At 53.3% G+C, this 15,889-nt stretch overlaps 7 protein-coding genes across 7 annotated transcripts; 3 read left to right on the top strand and 4 right to left on the bottom strand.

The window, feature by feature from the left end:
• Nucleotides 1–2,410: 2,410 nt before the first annotated feature.
• BO70DRAFT_350218 (S53 family peptidase) lies at nucleotides 2,411–4,807 on the top strand (the record flags this gene model as incomplete). The annotated part of the gene is made up of 9 exons (XM_025541683.1): nucleotides 2,411–2,619; nucleotides 2,666–2,929; nucleotides 2,975–3,506; nucleotides 3,555–3,751; nucleotides 3,807–3,944; nucleotides 3,991–4,173; nucleotides 4,232–4,407; nucleotides 4,476–4,650; nucleotides 4,735–4,807. The coding sequence occupies 9 exons, from the start codon at nucleotides 2,411–2,413 to the stop codon at nucleotides 4,805–4,807; spliced, it is 1,947 nt and encodes a 648-aa protein (XP_025402145.1).
• A 1,422-nt stretch (nucleotides 4,808–6,229) lies between these two features.
• On the top strand, nucleotides 6,230–6,673 carry BO70DRAFT_393476 (uncharacterized protein; the record flags this gene model as incomplete). The annotated part of the gene is made up of 1 exon (XM_025546371.1): nucleotides 6,230–6,673. The coding sequence occupies one exon, from the start codon at nucleotides 6,230–6,232 to the stop codon at nucleotides 6,671–6,673; it is 444 nt and encodes a 147-aa protein (XP_025402144.1).
• Nucleotides 6,674–7,484: 811 nt separating this feature from the next.
• On the top strand, nucleotides 7,485–8,899 carry BO70DRAFT_350216 (uncharacterized protein; the record flags this gene model as incomplete). The annotated part of the gene is made up of 3 exons (XM_025541682.1): nucleotides 7,485–7,491; nucleotides 7,554–7,773; nucleotides 7,849–8,899. 3 exons carry the CDS (start codon nucleotides 7,485–7,487, stop codon nucleotides 8,897–8,899), a joined length of 1,278 nt encoding a protein of 425 aa, XP_025402143.1.
• Nucleotides 8,900–9,066: 167 nt separating this feature from the next.
• BO70DRAFT_393474 (uncharacterized protein) lies at nucleotides 9,067–9,366 on the bottom strand (the record flags this gene model as incomplete). The annotated part of the gene is made up of 1 exon (XM_025546370.1): nucleotides 9,067–9,366. One exon carries the CDS (start codon nucleotides 9,364–9,366, stop codon nucleotides 9,067–9,069), a length of 300 nt encoding a protein of 99 aa, XP_025402142.1.
• On the bottom strand, nucleotides 9,211–10,918 carry BO70DRAFT_417845 (uncharacterized protein; the record flags this gene model as incomplete). The annotated part of the gene is made up of 2 exons (XM_025547429.1): nucleotides 9,211–9,506; nucleotides 9,557–10,918. 2 exons carry the CDS (start codon nucleotides 10,916–10,918, stop codon nucleotides 9,408–9,410), a joined length of 1,461 nt encoding a protein of 486 aa, XP_025402141.1. The 3' UTR covers nucleotides 9,211–9,407.
• Nucleotides 10,919–11,304: 386 nt separating this feature from the next.
• BO70DRAFT_350214 (glutathione S-transferase family protein) lies at nucleotides 11,305–11,973 on the bottom strand (the record flags this gene model as incomplete). The annotated part of the gene is made up of 1 exon (XM_025541681.1): nucleotides 11,305–11,973. The coding sequence occupies one exon, from the start codon at nucleotides 11,971–11,973 to the stop codon at nucleotides 11,305–11,307; it is 669 nt and encodes a 222-aa protein (XP_025402140.1).
• An 856-nt stretch (nucleotides 11,974–12,829) lies between these two features.
• BO70DRAFT_285420 (phosphoesterase-domain-containing protein) lies at nucleotides 12,830–14,420 on the bottom strand (the record flags this gene model as incomplete). The annotated part of the gene is made up of 4 exons (XM_025539161.1): nucleotides 12,830–13,638; nucleotides 13,698–13,988; nucleotides 14,037–14,181; nucleotides 14,238–14,420. 4 exons carry the CDS (start codon nucleotides 14,418–14,420, stop codon nucleotides 12,830–12,832), a joined length of 1,428 nt encoding a protein of 475 aa, XP_025402139.1.
• Between the last annotated feature and the right edge of the window lie 1,469 nt (nucleotides 14,421–15,889).

Here is a 15,889-nt window from a genome sequence, read left to right as displayed (position 1 = left end):
TAAGCTAAAGCAAATTTATCTTTTGCACCGCAAGCAATTTATCACCTGAGATTCTTGCCATGGAGCTATTAATTATTGAGCGGGTGGAATATCGTCCACCCTAGTATATATACCCAGCCCTAATTGCCAAGGTGCCAAGCAAAGTCTTGGTATGCCATTCCCATCTTATTTCAACTACATAGATGCATATACCACAATAACCTCCTGCGCTGGCCGTATACTTCCACATCGAGCTGTCAGATGGAAACCAGATGTCGACTGTCTCGAAGAAATTGACCCAAGGCTCGAGGGAACAATTCATGGAAGTTCTGCGCTTTGCTGGTAGATTGCTGCCACGTCGGACTCCAGTTCCAGGCATCCGGAAGAAATCACAATGCATCTGCACTGAGAAGCGCCCCAGTGGCACCAGACTGCATCTCTTATACAGAATGCGGTTTTCCACATGTAGTAAATATGAAGATAAATTGAGTTTCCAGCAATCATCTGTCCCCATAGGAGTAACTAACAAGATGAACGCCCTAAAGGCGCAGGATTCCACAATATATATAATTGAAGAGAAAGCATGTGTTGCTGACGAAAGAACCTACCAACTACTCCGATTTTTGTCTCTCCACTACCCCCCCAGATTATATGAGTTTCAGGATACTAGTATAATTTGTAAAGTCACTTCATTCCACGGGCCTGGCGGTGTCTACCCTGGGCAGAACCGTACCATCCAATCATTCTAGGCGCCGCTAAATGCACACCCACACTACTGTATACACTCCTATATATACACCCACAACTACTGTCTACACACCACTCGACAAAATGGTTTTACAACTAGAAAAATATTTGACTTGAAACAGTATACATCTATTTTTATAGCCGCGTCATAGCGCCTCCCAAAGCTCTGCGCGGACCGGATCAACAACACCGTAAATGACGTTTTACCAGAGGTCCACTACTTTTCTGGAGACCTGAGCGACGACGCCCTTGCAATGAATAATATCTGCAGGCATCCAGACCATCCTTTCTTAGCACACCCTGGGCGATTTCTGGAACACCATGCTAGGTCCGTTCAACACGAAGCCAGTTCGTCCCCACGGGGGAAGGCACTTTGCTCTTGGCAGCGAAAGGGGCCAGTCCCACACATTCGATCCGGCCTTATTCCTTCACCATGAGGTAGATCGCGCGTGGTAGGAGTCGGAGTCCCAAGAGTTGAATCAGATAATATGTATCCGATGAACGGGACACAGATGTGAGATTTGGATAAATTTTCTCCCTCGGACTCTGTGACCTTTGTTAAATATCTCATCTGCGAGTGTTTTGCCATTTATGTTGAAATGGAAGAACTTGACAACGATCGATGTGGGTGATCTTGCTATCGCTAGGAAGGATCTCGGTCTAGCGCCTTATAGTCTATCTACAGTACCTGCAGCAGCGCCTGGTTGGTTCAATGCGCATCATATTCTCACCAACCGGTCGATTGCCGTAAACGTCTTATTTGGCGGGTTGTCTCTCGGGAACCTCTGTCGGTCCAGTTCCAGTCGGCTGGAGTGGGGAACGGGATTCCGGAATCGAAGCCTGAGACGCAGCCAGTAGTAGATAATCACAGGCGCCGAAATTTAACAAGATCCACTGTTTATCGTGGGCTGGAGATAATAAGATGCCAATCGAACACTTCTTGGACTCCACGCGATCTACTCCGTACGTAGAATAGATCTGGGAGGGCAATTTGTAGGGTATTAATGGTCACGTGAGCTTGCTTGGCTGTAGACATATTTCTTGCAACCATCTGCCATGATCTTCTTTCTATTGCTCTCTGTCAAGATGATATGCAAACCCCATCGCCATGTCGGCTGCCTGGAAGGCTGTACGCACAATAGATCGGCGTTGAGGAATTGGAGGCGGTGCAAGCATTAGATTGAATTAGTCTCGGTTAAGCCGTCCTCCGACACACAGCCAGTATCTAGATAGTGGCGGTCAACGATAAAGAAGAAGCTAGCACGCCCTAACGAGGAAGCAAGGTTATCTAGCCTCATTCGTCCGGTGCTTACCCCTCTTCAGTGAGACATATGATTCTACATCCAAGCAATCAGCTACTTCCGCCGATTCCGCCCTGACATATGTCGCGATCGGCACCCGGTAGCATGGCATCCATCTTCCCACCAAACTCCGCTGTTCTCCCATCCCATGGAGATGTCATTGGACGAAGACAGACAGCTACCCCACATCTACTCTGGACTGATAAGGTTTATATTAATAAAAGCCAGCAGGTATTGCTCAGGCACTAGATTATGTTTGCCGAACGGATGCGACCTCGACCGGAGCAGACGGAGATAGAACCGGACTAAGATGATGGGGAAACGAAGATAAAAGGCCAGCAGTTCCCCCGGTTGTGACCAGGCCAGCGCGGATCCAAGTCACGATGAGGCTCTTTTCCACCCTCTTCAGCTTGACCCTTGCGGTCTCTGCCGTGGCCCTGCCAACGACCGACCATGTGGTCCATGAAAGACGCACCAGCACTCCATCCCGCTGGGAAAAGACCGCCCGCGTCAATGGGACCGAGCAGGTGTTGGTCCGCATTGGACTGGCCCAGAGTAATCTCGATCACGCATACGAGTACCTCATGAGCGTGTACGTTGTGCCACACCCCCATCTTGCTTCCCACCTGACAGCTTAGCTCCGACTCGGTCTCGCCCAACTACGGCAAGTTCTGGACGTCCGACGAGGTGATTAGCACCTTTGCACCGTCGGACGAGACAGTCGCCGCCGTGGAAAGCTGGCTTGTCAACGCTGGAGTCGCGAAGTCTCGTTTGGTTCACACCAAGAACCAGGGCTGGATTGTTTTCGAGTCCACAGCCACCGAGGCTGAGAGTCTGCTCCGTACCAAGTATTATCAGTACACGGACAAGCTCACTGGCTCCAAGGCCATTGCTGCGGAAGAGTATGTGATTCTGTCCTTCTATCACAATGTATACTGACGGCCTAGATACCGGGTTCCTCAAACGATCCAGAAGCACATCGACTTTGTCAAGCCCGGTGTGCTTCTGCCCATTCCCTCGAAGGACCGATCAGCCAAGCGCACTCGGAAATTCAAGCCCACAAGACAGGCTTCAGCCAATGCCTCGTCACTTAGCACCTGCGATGAGATGATCACGCCCGCCTGTGTCGCGGCCTTGTATAAGATCCCTCATTCCAGCCCCAATGTCAGCGCCAACAACTCCCTCGGCATTTTCGAGGAGGGCGACTACTACTCCCAGGAGGATCTGAACCTCTTCTTCGCCAACTTCACCCCGTACATCCCGCAGGGCACACACCCCAAGCCGGCATTCATCGACGGCGCCGAAGCTCCTGTTCCGGTTGCTGATGCCGGAGCCGAGTCCGACTTGGACTTCCAGCTCGCGTACCCGATCATCTACCCCCAGACCATCACGCTCTTCCAGACCGACGACTACAACTACGCCAGTGGAGAGATCGAGACCGACGGATTCTTCAACACCTTCCTGGATGCCGTCGATGGGGTAAGTCTGATCGATCTGAATCTGATGTGAAGCACGCTAACTGGCTAGTCTTACTGCACATACTGCGCCTACGGCGAATGCGGCGATGACCCGAACCTCGACCCCGTCTACCCTGACAACTCCACCGGTGGATACACCGGCCAGCTGATGTGCGGTGTATACAAGCCCACCAACGTCATTTCCGTTTCCTACGGTGGCCAGGAGAGCGATCTGCCTGCTTACTACCAGCAGCGTCAATGCAACGAGTATGCATACTCCCCATTCCCCCGTCAACCCACCCAATCAGCCTAACAGGCATAGATTCCTCAAACTCGGTCTCCAAGGAACATCTATCCTCTTTGCCTCGGGCGATGACGGTGTTGCTGGCCCTGCTGGCGATGACACTGCCAACGGCTGTCTCGGAAACGGAACGATCTTCAGCCCTGCATTCCCCAACAGGTACGTTCCATCTACCTTCCTTCAAGACAAAAAACACAGCTAATAGATTCAGCTGCCCTTACGTCACCAACGTCGGTGCCACGAAGCTGTACCCCAACCACACCATTGCCGACGGCGAAAGCTCCGTCGTCGACCCAGTCGGCCACCCCTACTCCGTCGCGTACTCCTCCGGTGGTGGCTTCAGCAACATCTACACTATCCCCGACTACCAAGCCGCGGCGGTTGCGGAGTACGTTCTACCGTCCCACACCCATTCCCCGAAAGTGACGCACTAACACCCACGCCAGATACTTCAAGAACCACAATCCCCCGTACCCCTACTACGAAGGCAACGCCAGCTTCGGCAAGAACGGTGGCGTGTACAACCGCCTGGGTCGTGGATACCCCGATGTAGCCGCCAACGGCGACAACATCGCCGAGTTCTGGGAGGGAGAATTCATCCTGGATGGCGGCACCAGTGCCAGTATGTCTCACTCAACACTTCCCTTCCCCTACCATTCGCCCAGCGACTAATCTAATCTAACCCACCAGGTACCCCGATCTTCTCCTCCGTGATCAACCGCATCATCGAGAAGCGTATCGCCGCCGGCAAGGGCCCGCTGGGCTTCCTCAACCCGGTGCTGTACCGCAACGCGCACGCGCTGAACGATATCACCAATGGCTCGAACCCCGGCTGTGGCACCGAGGGATTCTACACTGCTCCGGGGTAAGTCTATTCCCTTTTTTTTTTCCCTTGCACATACACCTTTCTCCGCCGATTCGTCGCTCACGGATCCATTCATCCATCTAGATGGGACCCCGTGTCCGGATTGGGAACCCCCAACTTCCCCAAACTGCTGGACGTGTTCATGGGATTGCCGTAGAGGGATCCCCGTTGGCGTAGATAGAGAGATGTTGGTGGTGGTGGTGGTGCAAGATTCCTGATCCATGAGAAATGTGAGACGATTGCAATTGCCGGAAACCCCTCTCGGGTGGCCCGTTGCTTTGCCTGCCTGCTTTCTGTTCCGCGTGGTTTGGTTGTCGTGCGGAGCTCCGTCGGCTGTCCGTCGGAGATCGTCGCCCTTGGCCCGCGGGGCTTGGTTGAGCTTATCTGTTTGGAATGTATATAGGATGGTTATCTTATCGTGATGAATAATGAGTTGGTTGTATGATGGATTTGCTGTTCGTGGTGGGAGTGGGAGTACAAGTGGAGGTGCTGTGTAGTCTCGTGTTGCGTGGTCTGTAATAGCCCTAAGTCGGCTAGGTACTGGCTGCACCTCATGTAAAGAAGACCGGCCGGGCCAGACATGACTTCTTCAAAAAGGTGTGGATGTACATTGCCGTACAGGCAGGGAGGCGTCTATTGAAATGAAATAGTCAACCCGATGAACCAGTGCGATCCTTGAAGACAGCATAGGAAGATACTACATATAAACACGAATAGAAAAGGGGCCGTCAGTTAAGCACGACAGTCGTTTCTCCCTTTTAGGAATCAGGCTAGCCCTTCTTGAGAAAACGCTAGGCCTTGAGCGGAATCTCTGCAGCCTGGAAAAGGTGTTGATGGCCTCAGGCTCTCATTGAAAATTTTGGCCTCGAAGAATAACGCCACGTGACTGTGTCGTCCATATTGGGAAAAGGGTGTTGCTGACTGGAGGGGTGTGCGGTGATTGTGGGGGTATGCCAGCCTGCTCCCGTTCAACGAGTTGCAGGCCAGCAGTACCATACCTGCAACGAGTACGATGGTCAGTCAGTATGATTATCATGACGAGAGAGCAGGATGGATGGATTCCAGATGCGTCTTTCGATTTCTCTATCTCGTGATGTTTGTTGCTGTTACTCTTCCTGCCGTCCTGTACTACTAGCAGTAAGATGGCAGAATAATGGTAGTCGGATATGCCGTCGCTCGACAACTTCAGAAAGTATTTGTTCATACGTCTCTCCCTATAAATACCATTGGGTGGCTATTCACTTTGTATCTCCGGGTAGTACTGGTAGAAGTACTCTATTCTCATAGCACATCATCTACTATCAACATAACTCCTTCGCAAATGCCAATGGGCGCGGCTGGCCCCAAGTATCAGAGGGAAGAAAGCGCCAGGCGCCCGCGTGCATTTTCGCAAAGAGGTAGTGAACGACATATGTCGACAAGGGTGGCATTGTGGGCCACTGATTGCCCCCTTCAAAGGTCACGTCGCGAAGACCGAGAGCCATTGGGGGGATGAGATGCTGAAATTGACGATTAACAAATAATCCAATCGCTCATTCAAACAACCACCACTCTGTTTACGCATCGCGTCCATCCCTGCATGCCACCACATCTATTCACCACGCACAACGCGCTGCTCGGCTTTCTGCTCTCGTTCGATGCCGCCCTGCTCATGCAGTGGTCACTATACTTCCTCCCCATCTACTTCCAGGGTGTGCTTCGCCGCTCCCCACTCACCTCGGGGGTCGATCTCCTACCCTACAGTGCCTTCCTGATCCCCTTCGCCATGGTAGCCGGCGGCATCATGTCGCGCACAGGCAGCTATCGACCCCTCCACGCGATCGGATTCGGTGCCCTCGCCGTCGCTTTCGGTCCGTTCATCTTACTTGGCCCGACCTCATCACACACCACCTGGGTTCTCGTCCAGATCCCCGCCGCGCTAGGCCAGGGCTCCCTCGCCACCACCATCCTACCCGCCATCCAGGCTGCGTTATCCCCCACCGACACAGCCCGCTCAACAGGCGTGTATGCGTTTTATCTTTAATGCGAAATTTGATGCCTTCGCCCATCGTATTTCGGATCCTGCGCTGCGAGGGCGGTTCACTGGTGTTCTGGCGTATGGGGCAGCAGCGGACTTCGCGGGGGACCTGGGGGAGGGGCTCTCGTTGCGTTGGCTTTTGCAATCTTGGGGTTTGTTATTGGTCTTGGGATGAGACATGTTGATTTGCATAGTGAACTGGAGACAGAGTTTGGGTTGGAGAAGAAGCAACAGTCGGAAGCGATGACTGAGGGTGGTCAGGGCGAGGCAGTAGCCACACGGCCATATACTGACTCAAGATATCAAATTCAACATCGACCCTTCCATCCGGCTTTGCTTTCGGGATACGTCAACCACGGGGCGATGTCCGACAAGACAGACAAGAAATAAGCGTACTTAAGCACCGGACAACAAAAGCAAGCCCTCGGCCGAACCATCCGGACATGCCCTCATCCCCCTTTTTCAAATCACCACCCATGTCCATTTATCAAGAGGAAATTTATAGCGAGACCAATTAGCAACAGAAATAGTTCCAGCCGCAGTGCATGATAGATCCGAAATGGCAAATCAGCGGGCCGTATTCGGTGCAAATGTGCAATTTGGGCCGACGGGTGGAACCGTCCAGGCTGACTGCAGTTAGGCTGGCTCGTACCCAGCTGTTGATGGCAGCTGGGGTGGGAAAATTATAAGGAATTGAAGGCGCTGGTCCTGGAAGTTTAAGCTGGGAGATCAAGCGTTCCTTCATTCTTACTCTCTTGGCTTCCTGCTGGTGTCTTGATTCTTTACTTTACTCGATACTTGACGCTCATTTGACATCATGCATAGTGAGTTCGTCTCTTTCACACGGGAAAGTAGCCATCGTCGGCTAATAATTGTCTCCATCCAGTCTCGCGCTCCATGCAGCACTTTCTCGTGCCACTGGCACTCCTTCTCACCCATCCGACGACAGCAAATGCCGAGACCGAAACCGAAGTCTCCTGCACCACCGCAACCAACCTGGTGCAAAACCCGTCATTCTCAACCGGCACATTTGCCGACTGGGCGAGCAGTGGAGGGATTGCCATGAGCGTTGTCAGCTCGGATGCCGACGATGGCACCTACTACGTGTATGTGCCTTCTACACCCTCCTACATTCCCCCATCCCCCCTTCCCACGACCGGCTTCTGACCACCTCAACACAGAGAAAAGCCCGCCGACGATCTCAGCCAAGCATCCAACATGTACCAACTCCTCAGCCTGACCGTCGGAACAACCTACACCTTCTCGGTGGACTGGCGCATCCAGAAACCCACTACCGCCGGCGAAGTCGAGTGCTACCTGTATCTGTTCACTTATACGGGGTCAGCCTCACCGGATGTTCAACTCACATACGGCAGACTAGCAGCTAACGATGCAGCCACCGCGTGGACCACCCTGTCGACGACTTTCAAGGCGACCTCTTCCGCGGAGGGAATCTATCTCGCTGCGATGTGTCCTGTCGGGTCGACGGATGGGGAGAGAGTCGATATGACCAATATTCAGGTTTATGAGCCGCAGGTTTGTACGACTAGTACCTTCACCATTGCATCTTCGACGCCGACGGTGGTGCCTTCGTCTTCGGCTGTGCCCACCACCAGCTCTAGCGCTGTCGTGACGACGGCATCTTCTTCCTCGGTGGCTGTTCCGAGTTCTGTGACTATCCCGACTAGCTCCGCTGCGGCTGTCATCTCTCCTTCTGTTGTGTCGTCGAGCGTCCCGCACAGTGCAGCCCTATCTAGCAGCGCGGTGGTCGCGACATCTTCTTCCAGCTCGGCTGCCAAAGTCCTCTCCTCGGCCTCTTCCAGCATCTCTCACACTGTGTCTCTGCCCAGTAGCGCTTCGCTCCCTTCTTCTTCTTCTTCTTCTTCTTCTTCTTCTTCTTCTTCTTCTTCCTTGTCTTCATCTCGGCCCACCAGCTCATCGAAAGCCCTCACTCCCTCTACTCTACCATCAAGCATTCCACACCCCGTGGCCACACCCAGCAGCGCACCAGCGGCAGCCGCATCATCATCACCACTCCTTCCCCCTCCATCTTCCTCTCGGACAATTATCTCGCATTCTTCCCCGGCTTCTAAACCTGTTACACGAGCTGCATCCAGCTCCGCTCCGGTCCCCAGTCCATCCGACACCGATGTTGTGACTGTCCTGTCAAAGGTCTACACCACCACGACTATCTGGGTGGGGGCGGAGTGTTCCAGTTCAAGTATCTTGTGATTGTGATTATGATTGAAACCAACACGGACTTTTCTTGAAGTCTAGTTCGTATTCAGGCTCTTTGTGTAACAGCATCGTGATTAGACCACCATCATTATTATCATCATCATCATCATCATTACCACCTCTCAGACCCCAGACCCCAGACCACGCACCCATCACATCCATCACACCCTCACATTCCCTCTAATCCTCCCAACCACCCCCTTACTCAACCCCACCGTCCCCCTCAAATAACCATCCACCCCCCCAAAAGCCTCTTTAAATCTCTCCAACGTAGCAAGCATATACTCCCTCTTCGCCCTCACCACATTCTCCACGGCATCCACATTGCCCCTCAACCCGGGCTGCAGCAGCAACCGCTGCGTGGCCTGAATGCCCCACGACCGGGTACTATCGATATCATTGAGGGCGTATTCGTCCGCGATGGTGTCGTCGTCGCAGCCCGCCAGGAGCAGGATCAGCATGGTGAGCACCCCCGTGCGGTCTTTTCCGGCGGTGCAGTGGATCAGGATCGGGGTGGGGGAGGGGCGGAGAGGTGCTGGAGGATGGGGAGGAAGGGGGAGGCGCCGGAGAGGAGGGTGTGGTGGTAGGCGGAGGCGTAGCCCTTTTGTTTATTAGTTAGTGGTTGGTTGGGATGGGATGGGCCGGACACACCTCGGCAGCATTCGAGTAGTGCTTCAACCTGGCATCCCTCTTCTCCTGGAGCCATTCATCATCCGGGAAGACAGGGGCAATGACCCTCTTGATCCCCGCCTTGGCCAGCTGATAGGGATAAATCTCCCACTCCCTATGCATCCCATGCAGCGAACACGACGGCTCATGGGTCGCATGCCCATTCCCATGCAAATGCTGCGTCATCTCAATCCGACTCCTCAGATCAAAGATCGTCGTGATGCCCAGATCCAGCAGCGTCTGCAGACCCGCAGGAGTCAACTTGGATGGATCCCCACTGCGGAAGACCAGTCCGCTCCGCATCGGCGACGCATCATCGCTCCCGATATCCCGGAACATGCGCACGCCCTCGACGGCCACGAAGGGCGGAGACGGGTACATGAACTGTCCGGAACGGTAGTCTCGGAGGGGTGGTCGTTCGGTGCGCGCGTTGTCGCGGTACTCGCCTAGCCAGGGGAGGTACATTGCGCGGTCGGACGAGGATCGCTTGGGGGAGATGCGTTGCTCCGCTGTGGCTAGCACCGTGTACGCCATGGTGGTGAGGTCGCGGAGCGCTTTGTGTGCGTTTTGGCGCTGCCCGACGTCGACTTCGGCGAGGGCGTGTAGCCCGACGAGGAGGTATGCGTCGATGAGGGTGCCGATCTCGACGCCGTAGCCGACGGGGAAGGAGAGCTGGTTCAGGAGACTGCGGCGCGCGGCGAATTCGCCGGCGAGCGGCTGGCGGAAGCCGGCCAGGTCGGGCCAGTGCAGGTTGAGGACCGGACGGGCCAGGATCTCGGTGACTCGGCCGCCCTCGTGCGGAAGGATGTCGCCGGTGTGCGTTTGGAAGGGCCGGTCGTAGCACGATCGCACCATCTGGATGTGGTCGAACATGATCAGCGGGCCGAGGATGCCGAGGAGATGCGCCGGCACGGGGTCCTTGGTGTCGCCGTCGAGGAAGGCGACGATGTCCCCGTCCGTCGCGAGGAGGCCGCGCCAGAGAGCGTCGCCTTTGCCCTGGCTGCAGCCGAGTTCGGGGGCGATGCCCGCGCGCTGGAGGACTTGCGCCCCGGCGGACGTGGCGGCGGTCGCGGTGCCGTCCTTGGATGCGGCGTCGATGACATAGACGTTGCGGACGATGCGGGCGTCGATGAGCGGTTGCACGGCTTGTTGGATCACGCCGCCGACTGTGCTGGCGACTTCCTTGCCGGGGATGATGACGGTGATGTGGAGGTGCTGCTCGCGGACGGCGGCGGAGAGGTCCTCGAGGGGGAAGTCGTCATGGCTGAAGCGGTTGCGCTGGAGCCAGTTGGATAGGGGGGACTCTGGGGGCGGGGGGCTCGAGTTGGGAATCATGGGAGACATGGTGAGGGGAGGTGTGCAATGGATGGAATGAATGAATGAATGAATGAGTGAGTTGGATGATGGGCTGGATGGTGGAGGAATAAGGGCTTATCTTGCCAGGCAGCCGTCAGGTGACACACGTAGCCCCGATGTCGATGTCAATGACATGATCGACGGAGTGCAGGACTGCAGATTGGCATTTGATTCACAACCCGATAGATACGCAGAACCCTGCATCTCGGCCTGCTCGAATGATCGGCCTGGTCGTTATCTCGACCCGCGCAATGCAACCCTGGCACGATGTTGCACGATGACATCGTCCACCCCCGGATCGGGACGTCGTGTCGAAAAACGGAAGCCAATCCTATCCGCAGCCCCACCCCCAGACTCTCGACTCCTTTCACAGTTCAGGCAGTGGTAATTGGTGATACTGGTGGCCAACCTGCTAGTCCCTCGCGTCGACAGACCTCCCGAAAGGAGGGCAATTCGGTTAATTGCCGCGCATAGGGGCCCAGCGAGGGCCAACTGGTGGCCGGCCTGGGCATGTCGCGCGCCCAGCGCATCAACATCACGGCCAGGAAATCCGCCGTTGAGAGGCTCGTCCCGACCAGATAACCACCCCCTTGCACCTGCCCATCCAGCCGATCCCACGCGCCCTCGATCCGTCGTCTGGCCAGATCGCGCACCGCCGCTGCCCCGTCCGCCGATCCGTCGGTGGCCGCGTAGAACCAGTCGCGCATGGCCGGGAGGAGGGTGTTGGCCAGGTAGATCATGGTTTCGAGCCACAGGGCGCGGTCGGGGCTATCTACCGCCGGCATTAGAGCCCGGTCGGGGTGGCGTTCGGCCAGCAGCATCAGGAGGGCGCTGGACTCGCTGCGGGCTTCTCCGCTGGCGTTGATCACGAGGGTGGGCACCCGGCCGGTCGGGTTCAGTTGGCGGTAGGCCGCGGTGTGTTGGGCGCCGGACGCGAGGTCGACGGGGATGGCGGAGAAGGGGATGTTGGATTCGATGAGCAGCCAGTGCACGGCCAAGCTGGCGGTCCCGGGGGCGTAGTAGAGGGTGTATGGGGGGTCCATCGCTGGGATGAGGGTGGGCGTGACTTGGCTGGATTTGAGCGCTGTGAAGTGGCTGATGTGAGCGGGCAATTGTAGAGGCTGTGGTGTTGATGTTGTGAGTTAGGAAAGTAGTTAGTTAGTGATGGGAGTGAGTCATCGGTAAGCGAGCAGCGGGTCTTGGTTTGGAGCTATATCCAACGCAACAAAATCCCTCCAAGTCCGTACCCACCAGAGTTCTTGTCAGCAGTCCGGAGAAGAATAATGGTGGTTTGAGGGACAGCAATAGGGGATCGCCATGTAGGGGACATAAATCACGTGACATGATATGGAGAGGGTAGCCAATCGTGTAATCAAACCCTGCTGTGAATGACTTGATTAGATGGATGGTTTTTTTTTTTTTTTTCTGTCGGGTTTTTGTGGGTAATTCAGTGACAGTCCATTCTGGAACAATTTCCCAGACTCGGTTGAGTATCATGTTAGGGCGCAAGATGAGGCTATCCCGGTCAACTGGGAGCAAAGAACAACCACCGTCAAACAAGATGGGGAAAGAATAAAAGAATGTAGAAAGATACATACCCATACACCAATTCGAAGTATATTGAAAATTTCCCTCCCACCCATGCCTGTCTACTCTGCATCAAACTCACTCATTCATTTCAGCAACAATAGCCACATAGGATCATCAAGCAACGCGGTATGAAAAAAAAAAAAGGTCAAGTCATGTCATTATCCAGTTAACTAACATCAACATCACTCATGGCTTGCAGGAGGGCTAGATACACATTACACGTATAAACATCAATACTTTTCTCCACAGGAGAATGACTAAGGTGGGTAATCAACCCATCACGGAACCGCCATAGCAGGGGCGGTTCATTTAGAGGAAGGCCACGAGAGCAGCGAACGCGGCAACCACGGAGCCAGCAGCGGGGATGGTCATGGCCGAGGCGGCGCCAGCGCTGGCAGCAGCGGAAGCCGAGGCAGAGGCAGAGGAGTTGCTGCTGGTGGTGGTGATGTTGGTGTCATATCCAACAGTTCCGGTGGTGTTGACACCGGAGACGTAGGTGGTGCCGTTGCGGGTGTAGGGGATATTCACATCCAGACCGTAGGCGGCATCGTAGGGGAAGGGGGCGGTGTAGTTGTAGGTCGGGGCCTGGCCCTTGTAGGCGTCGATGACGGACTGCAGGATACCGTTGCCGGCGGAGCAGGTGTCGTTGGTGGTGGGGATGGGCCAGTTGGCGCGGTACTTGGAGTAGCCCCACTGCTCGAGGGGACCGGGGAGAGACTGGTTGATGTAGAGGTTGGTGGCATCGACATCCCAGTTGGTGTAGCCGACCGTGTCAGCAACGAAGCTGAACAGGTTGGCTCCGCAGTCCCAGCGGCCGAGGGAGGGAAGACCCCAGTTGGCCTGGACCGAGGCCAGGGTGGAGTAGTGGGTGTAGACGGTCTCGTCCTTGGTGCCGATCAGCTCCTTGGGGACAGCACCACCCAGGAGAATGCTGAACACGCGATTGCGGTCGTTGTAGATATCGGCCTCGGGAACACCGTAGGTCTCGGTCTCGTCGAAGGTCAGCAGCAGCAGAGTGTTGTCCCAGAAGTATGTGTTGTTCATGAGAGGCTCGACGAAACTGCGCAGCCACTTGGAGCCGAAGGTGATGTTGGTGTCGTGGGCGTCGTTGGTCATGTCTAATGGAGGTGAGTATGTTGAATAGGTAGGAATGGGGGATGAGTAGGAAAAAACGTACTAGGGGTGATGAAGGCCCACTGGGGGAGCTCGTGGTTCTTAAGATCATCGTCGAAGCTGGTGAAGTTCTTGATCAGACGCAGAGCGGTGTCGTTGGCCGATATGGTGTCGAAAAGGACCAAGGGGTTGTGCTTGCGCATGTAGTCATTGGCGTAGGTCACCTGGTTGGAGTAGTTGTACCCCTGGAACCCGGGGTAGGGGTTGTGCTGCTGGTACTCTCCCCAGGAGATGCCCTTCAGGTTGAGCAGGTCAGCCACGGTGGAGACATTGGAAGGAATGTCATGGAAGTTGTCTGCGAGATGATTAGCTTTGGCGTATAGATGGAAGTCTCCTATCTTACCGTTGTCCATGCCGTAGTTGTCACCGCTAGCAGCAGCGCAGTAGTTGGGCTGCGAGGTGTGGCCAACACCGTAGTAGTTGGTCAGGGTGATACCCTTGCTGGCCAGCCACTGCTGGTTGGTGTCGTTGGCAGCATTGTTGTAGTCCTGTTACGCGACATGAGTGATTGGACCGTGCGCTCGTGGTATCGCGTGATACTTACAACGTTCTCGAGCCACACCTGGTAGAAACGGTCGAAGGCCTTACCCGTGACGTTGGAAGTCCAGGTCTGAGGCACAGTGGTCGCCTGGGCTCTCTGGATGGCAGCAAGCGGGGGCTCGGTGGTGGTGATGGTAGCACCAGCGGCCAGGCCGGCCAGGGCGAAAAGAGCAGCCACGGAAGCCATTGGAGATAATGCTCAATGCTCTGGAGGTAAGAGTAGTAGAGAGGGCGCCTGGTTTTCGAAATGGACGGCAGGCCGTGGCTTCTTTTTATCATGGACTGTCGCCTGCAGTAGGCATATCGCGCGATACAACCATGGCAGAATACACTGGCAACTCAGACCAGTCAGGATGGCGGATAGCCTGCACGTTCCTGACATGTCTCGTCGCAGCGAGTGAGGAAGAAGCAGGGCATTGTCGATGGTTCCACTTGGAAGGCTTCTCGGTGGTCAAGCCTCGGGCTAGCAAGTTGGAGCCAATCAAAACGGTGATTTCTCCTCGCGTGCCTTCTGGGCATCGGGCGGTTTGCGGTGCAATTCCCCTCCCGCCAAGCCACCAGGCACGGACTAAGCCCGCTAAGCTTCTCGGAGGACGGCTCGGCCAATGGGAGCGTCGGGCCTCTCCCGCATTTCTCCAAATCGGATGCTTGGCCGATCCCACGTGCCACGCCAATGCCCTGGGTGAAGACAGTCGGCACCCATCTGACCATTAGATCCAGTGCAATTGGGTCTTCCAGAATCCCAGTCCTTCCAATGCACATGGACCACACCGTGTAAGACTTCGTCTGGCCACCCTCTGCATCAATAGCTGCCTGGCGTTTAATGAGTACAGAGTTGTCAGGTCTAGAATGACAATATAATAAAGATCTGATTCTATAATACTGCTGCGCAGGCAGTTGGGCTATATAGATATAGAATCAGATAATAATCAGATATATATAAAGTTATATATAAGATTATATATAGACTGATCCAGATTAATCAGGGATTAAAGAACTAGAGTGGCTAACAGCCAGGTCAGATTAGGTTAATTAGAATTTTTATATCTAACCGCCAGATTATAATCAGATTAAGAAAATTTTTATATCTGACTATAATATAGCTAAAAATCAGGTAATTAATTATTTTAATTATTTTTAATATTAAGATCTATTTGCTATATTTTTTTAAGCTCTAGTATAGAGTGGCTAACAGCCAGATCAGATCAGATTAATTAGAATTTTTATATTTAATCATTAAATTATAATTAGATTAAGAAAATTTTTATATCTAATCACGGTATAGTTAAAAACTAGATAATTAATTATTTTAATTATTCTTAATATTAAGATTTATTTATTATATTTTTTTAAACTCTAGTACAGTTAAGATATATTTAGATTAAATAATTATTAATCTAATTATCTTTATTATTATCTAAAAATATATAAAAAGAAGCTTTTTAAATTAAAAAAATATAATTAAAAAAAAATTAGTATCTTTTTTATTATTATTTATTAGAAATAATAAGAAAATTCTAATTATATTAATAAAATTTAGCTTTTTATAAAATTATTATTTTTATAATAAAAAATATATATAAAAATATATAATTATTACTTTATTTTAGCTATATATCTTAATTATATTATAAAATATTAAAAAATTATATATTA

The sequence above is a fragment of the Aspergillus heteromorphus genome (genome assembly GCF_003184545.1).
Source record: "Aspergillus heteromorphus CBS 117.55 chromosome Unknown BO70scaffold_4, whole genome shotgun sequence".
In the NCBI taxonomy this organism is placed as follows: domain Eukaryota; kingdom Fungi; phylum Ascomycota; class Eurotiomycetes; order Eurotiales; family Aspergillaceae; genus Aspergillus; species Aspergillus heteromorphus.
Note: the sequence above shows the minus strand (reverse complement) of the source record. Positions and strands in the feature narration are given on the sequence as shown.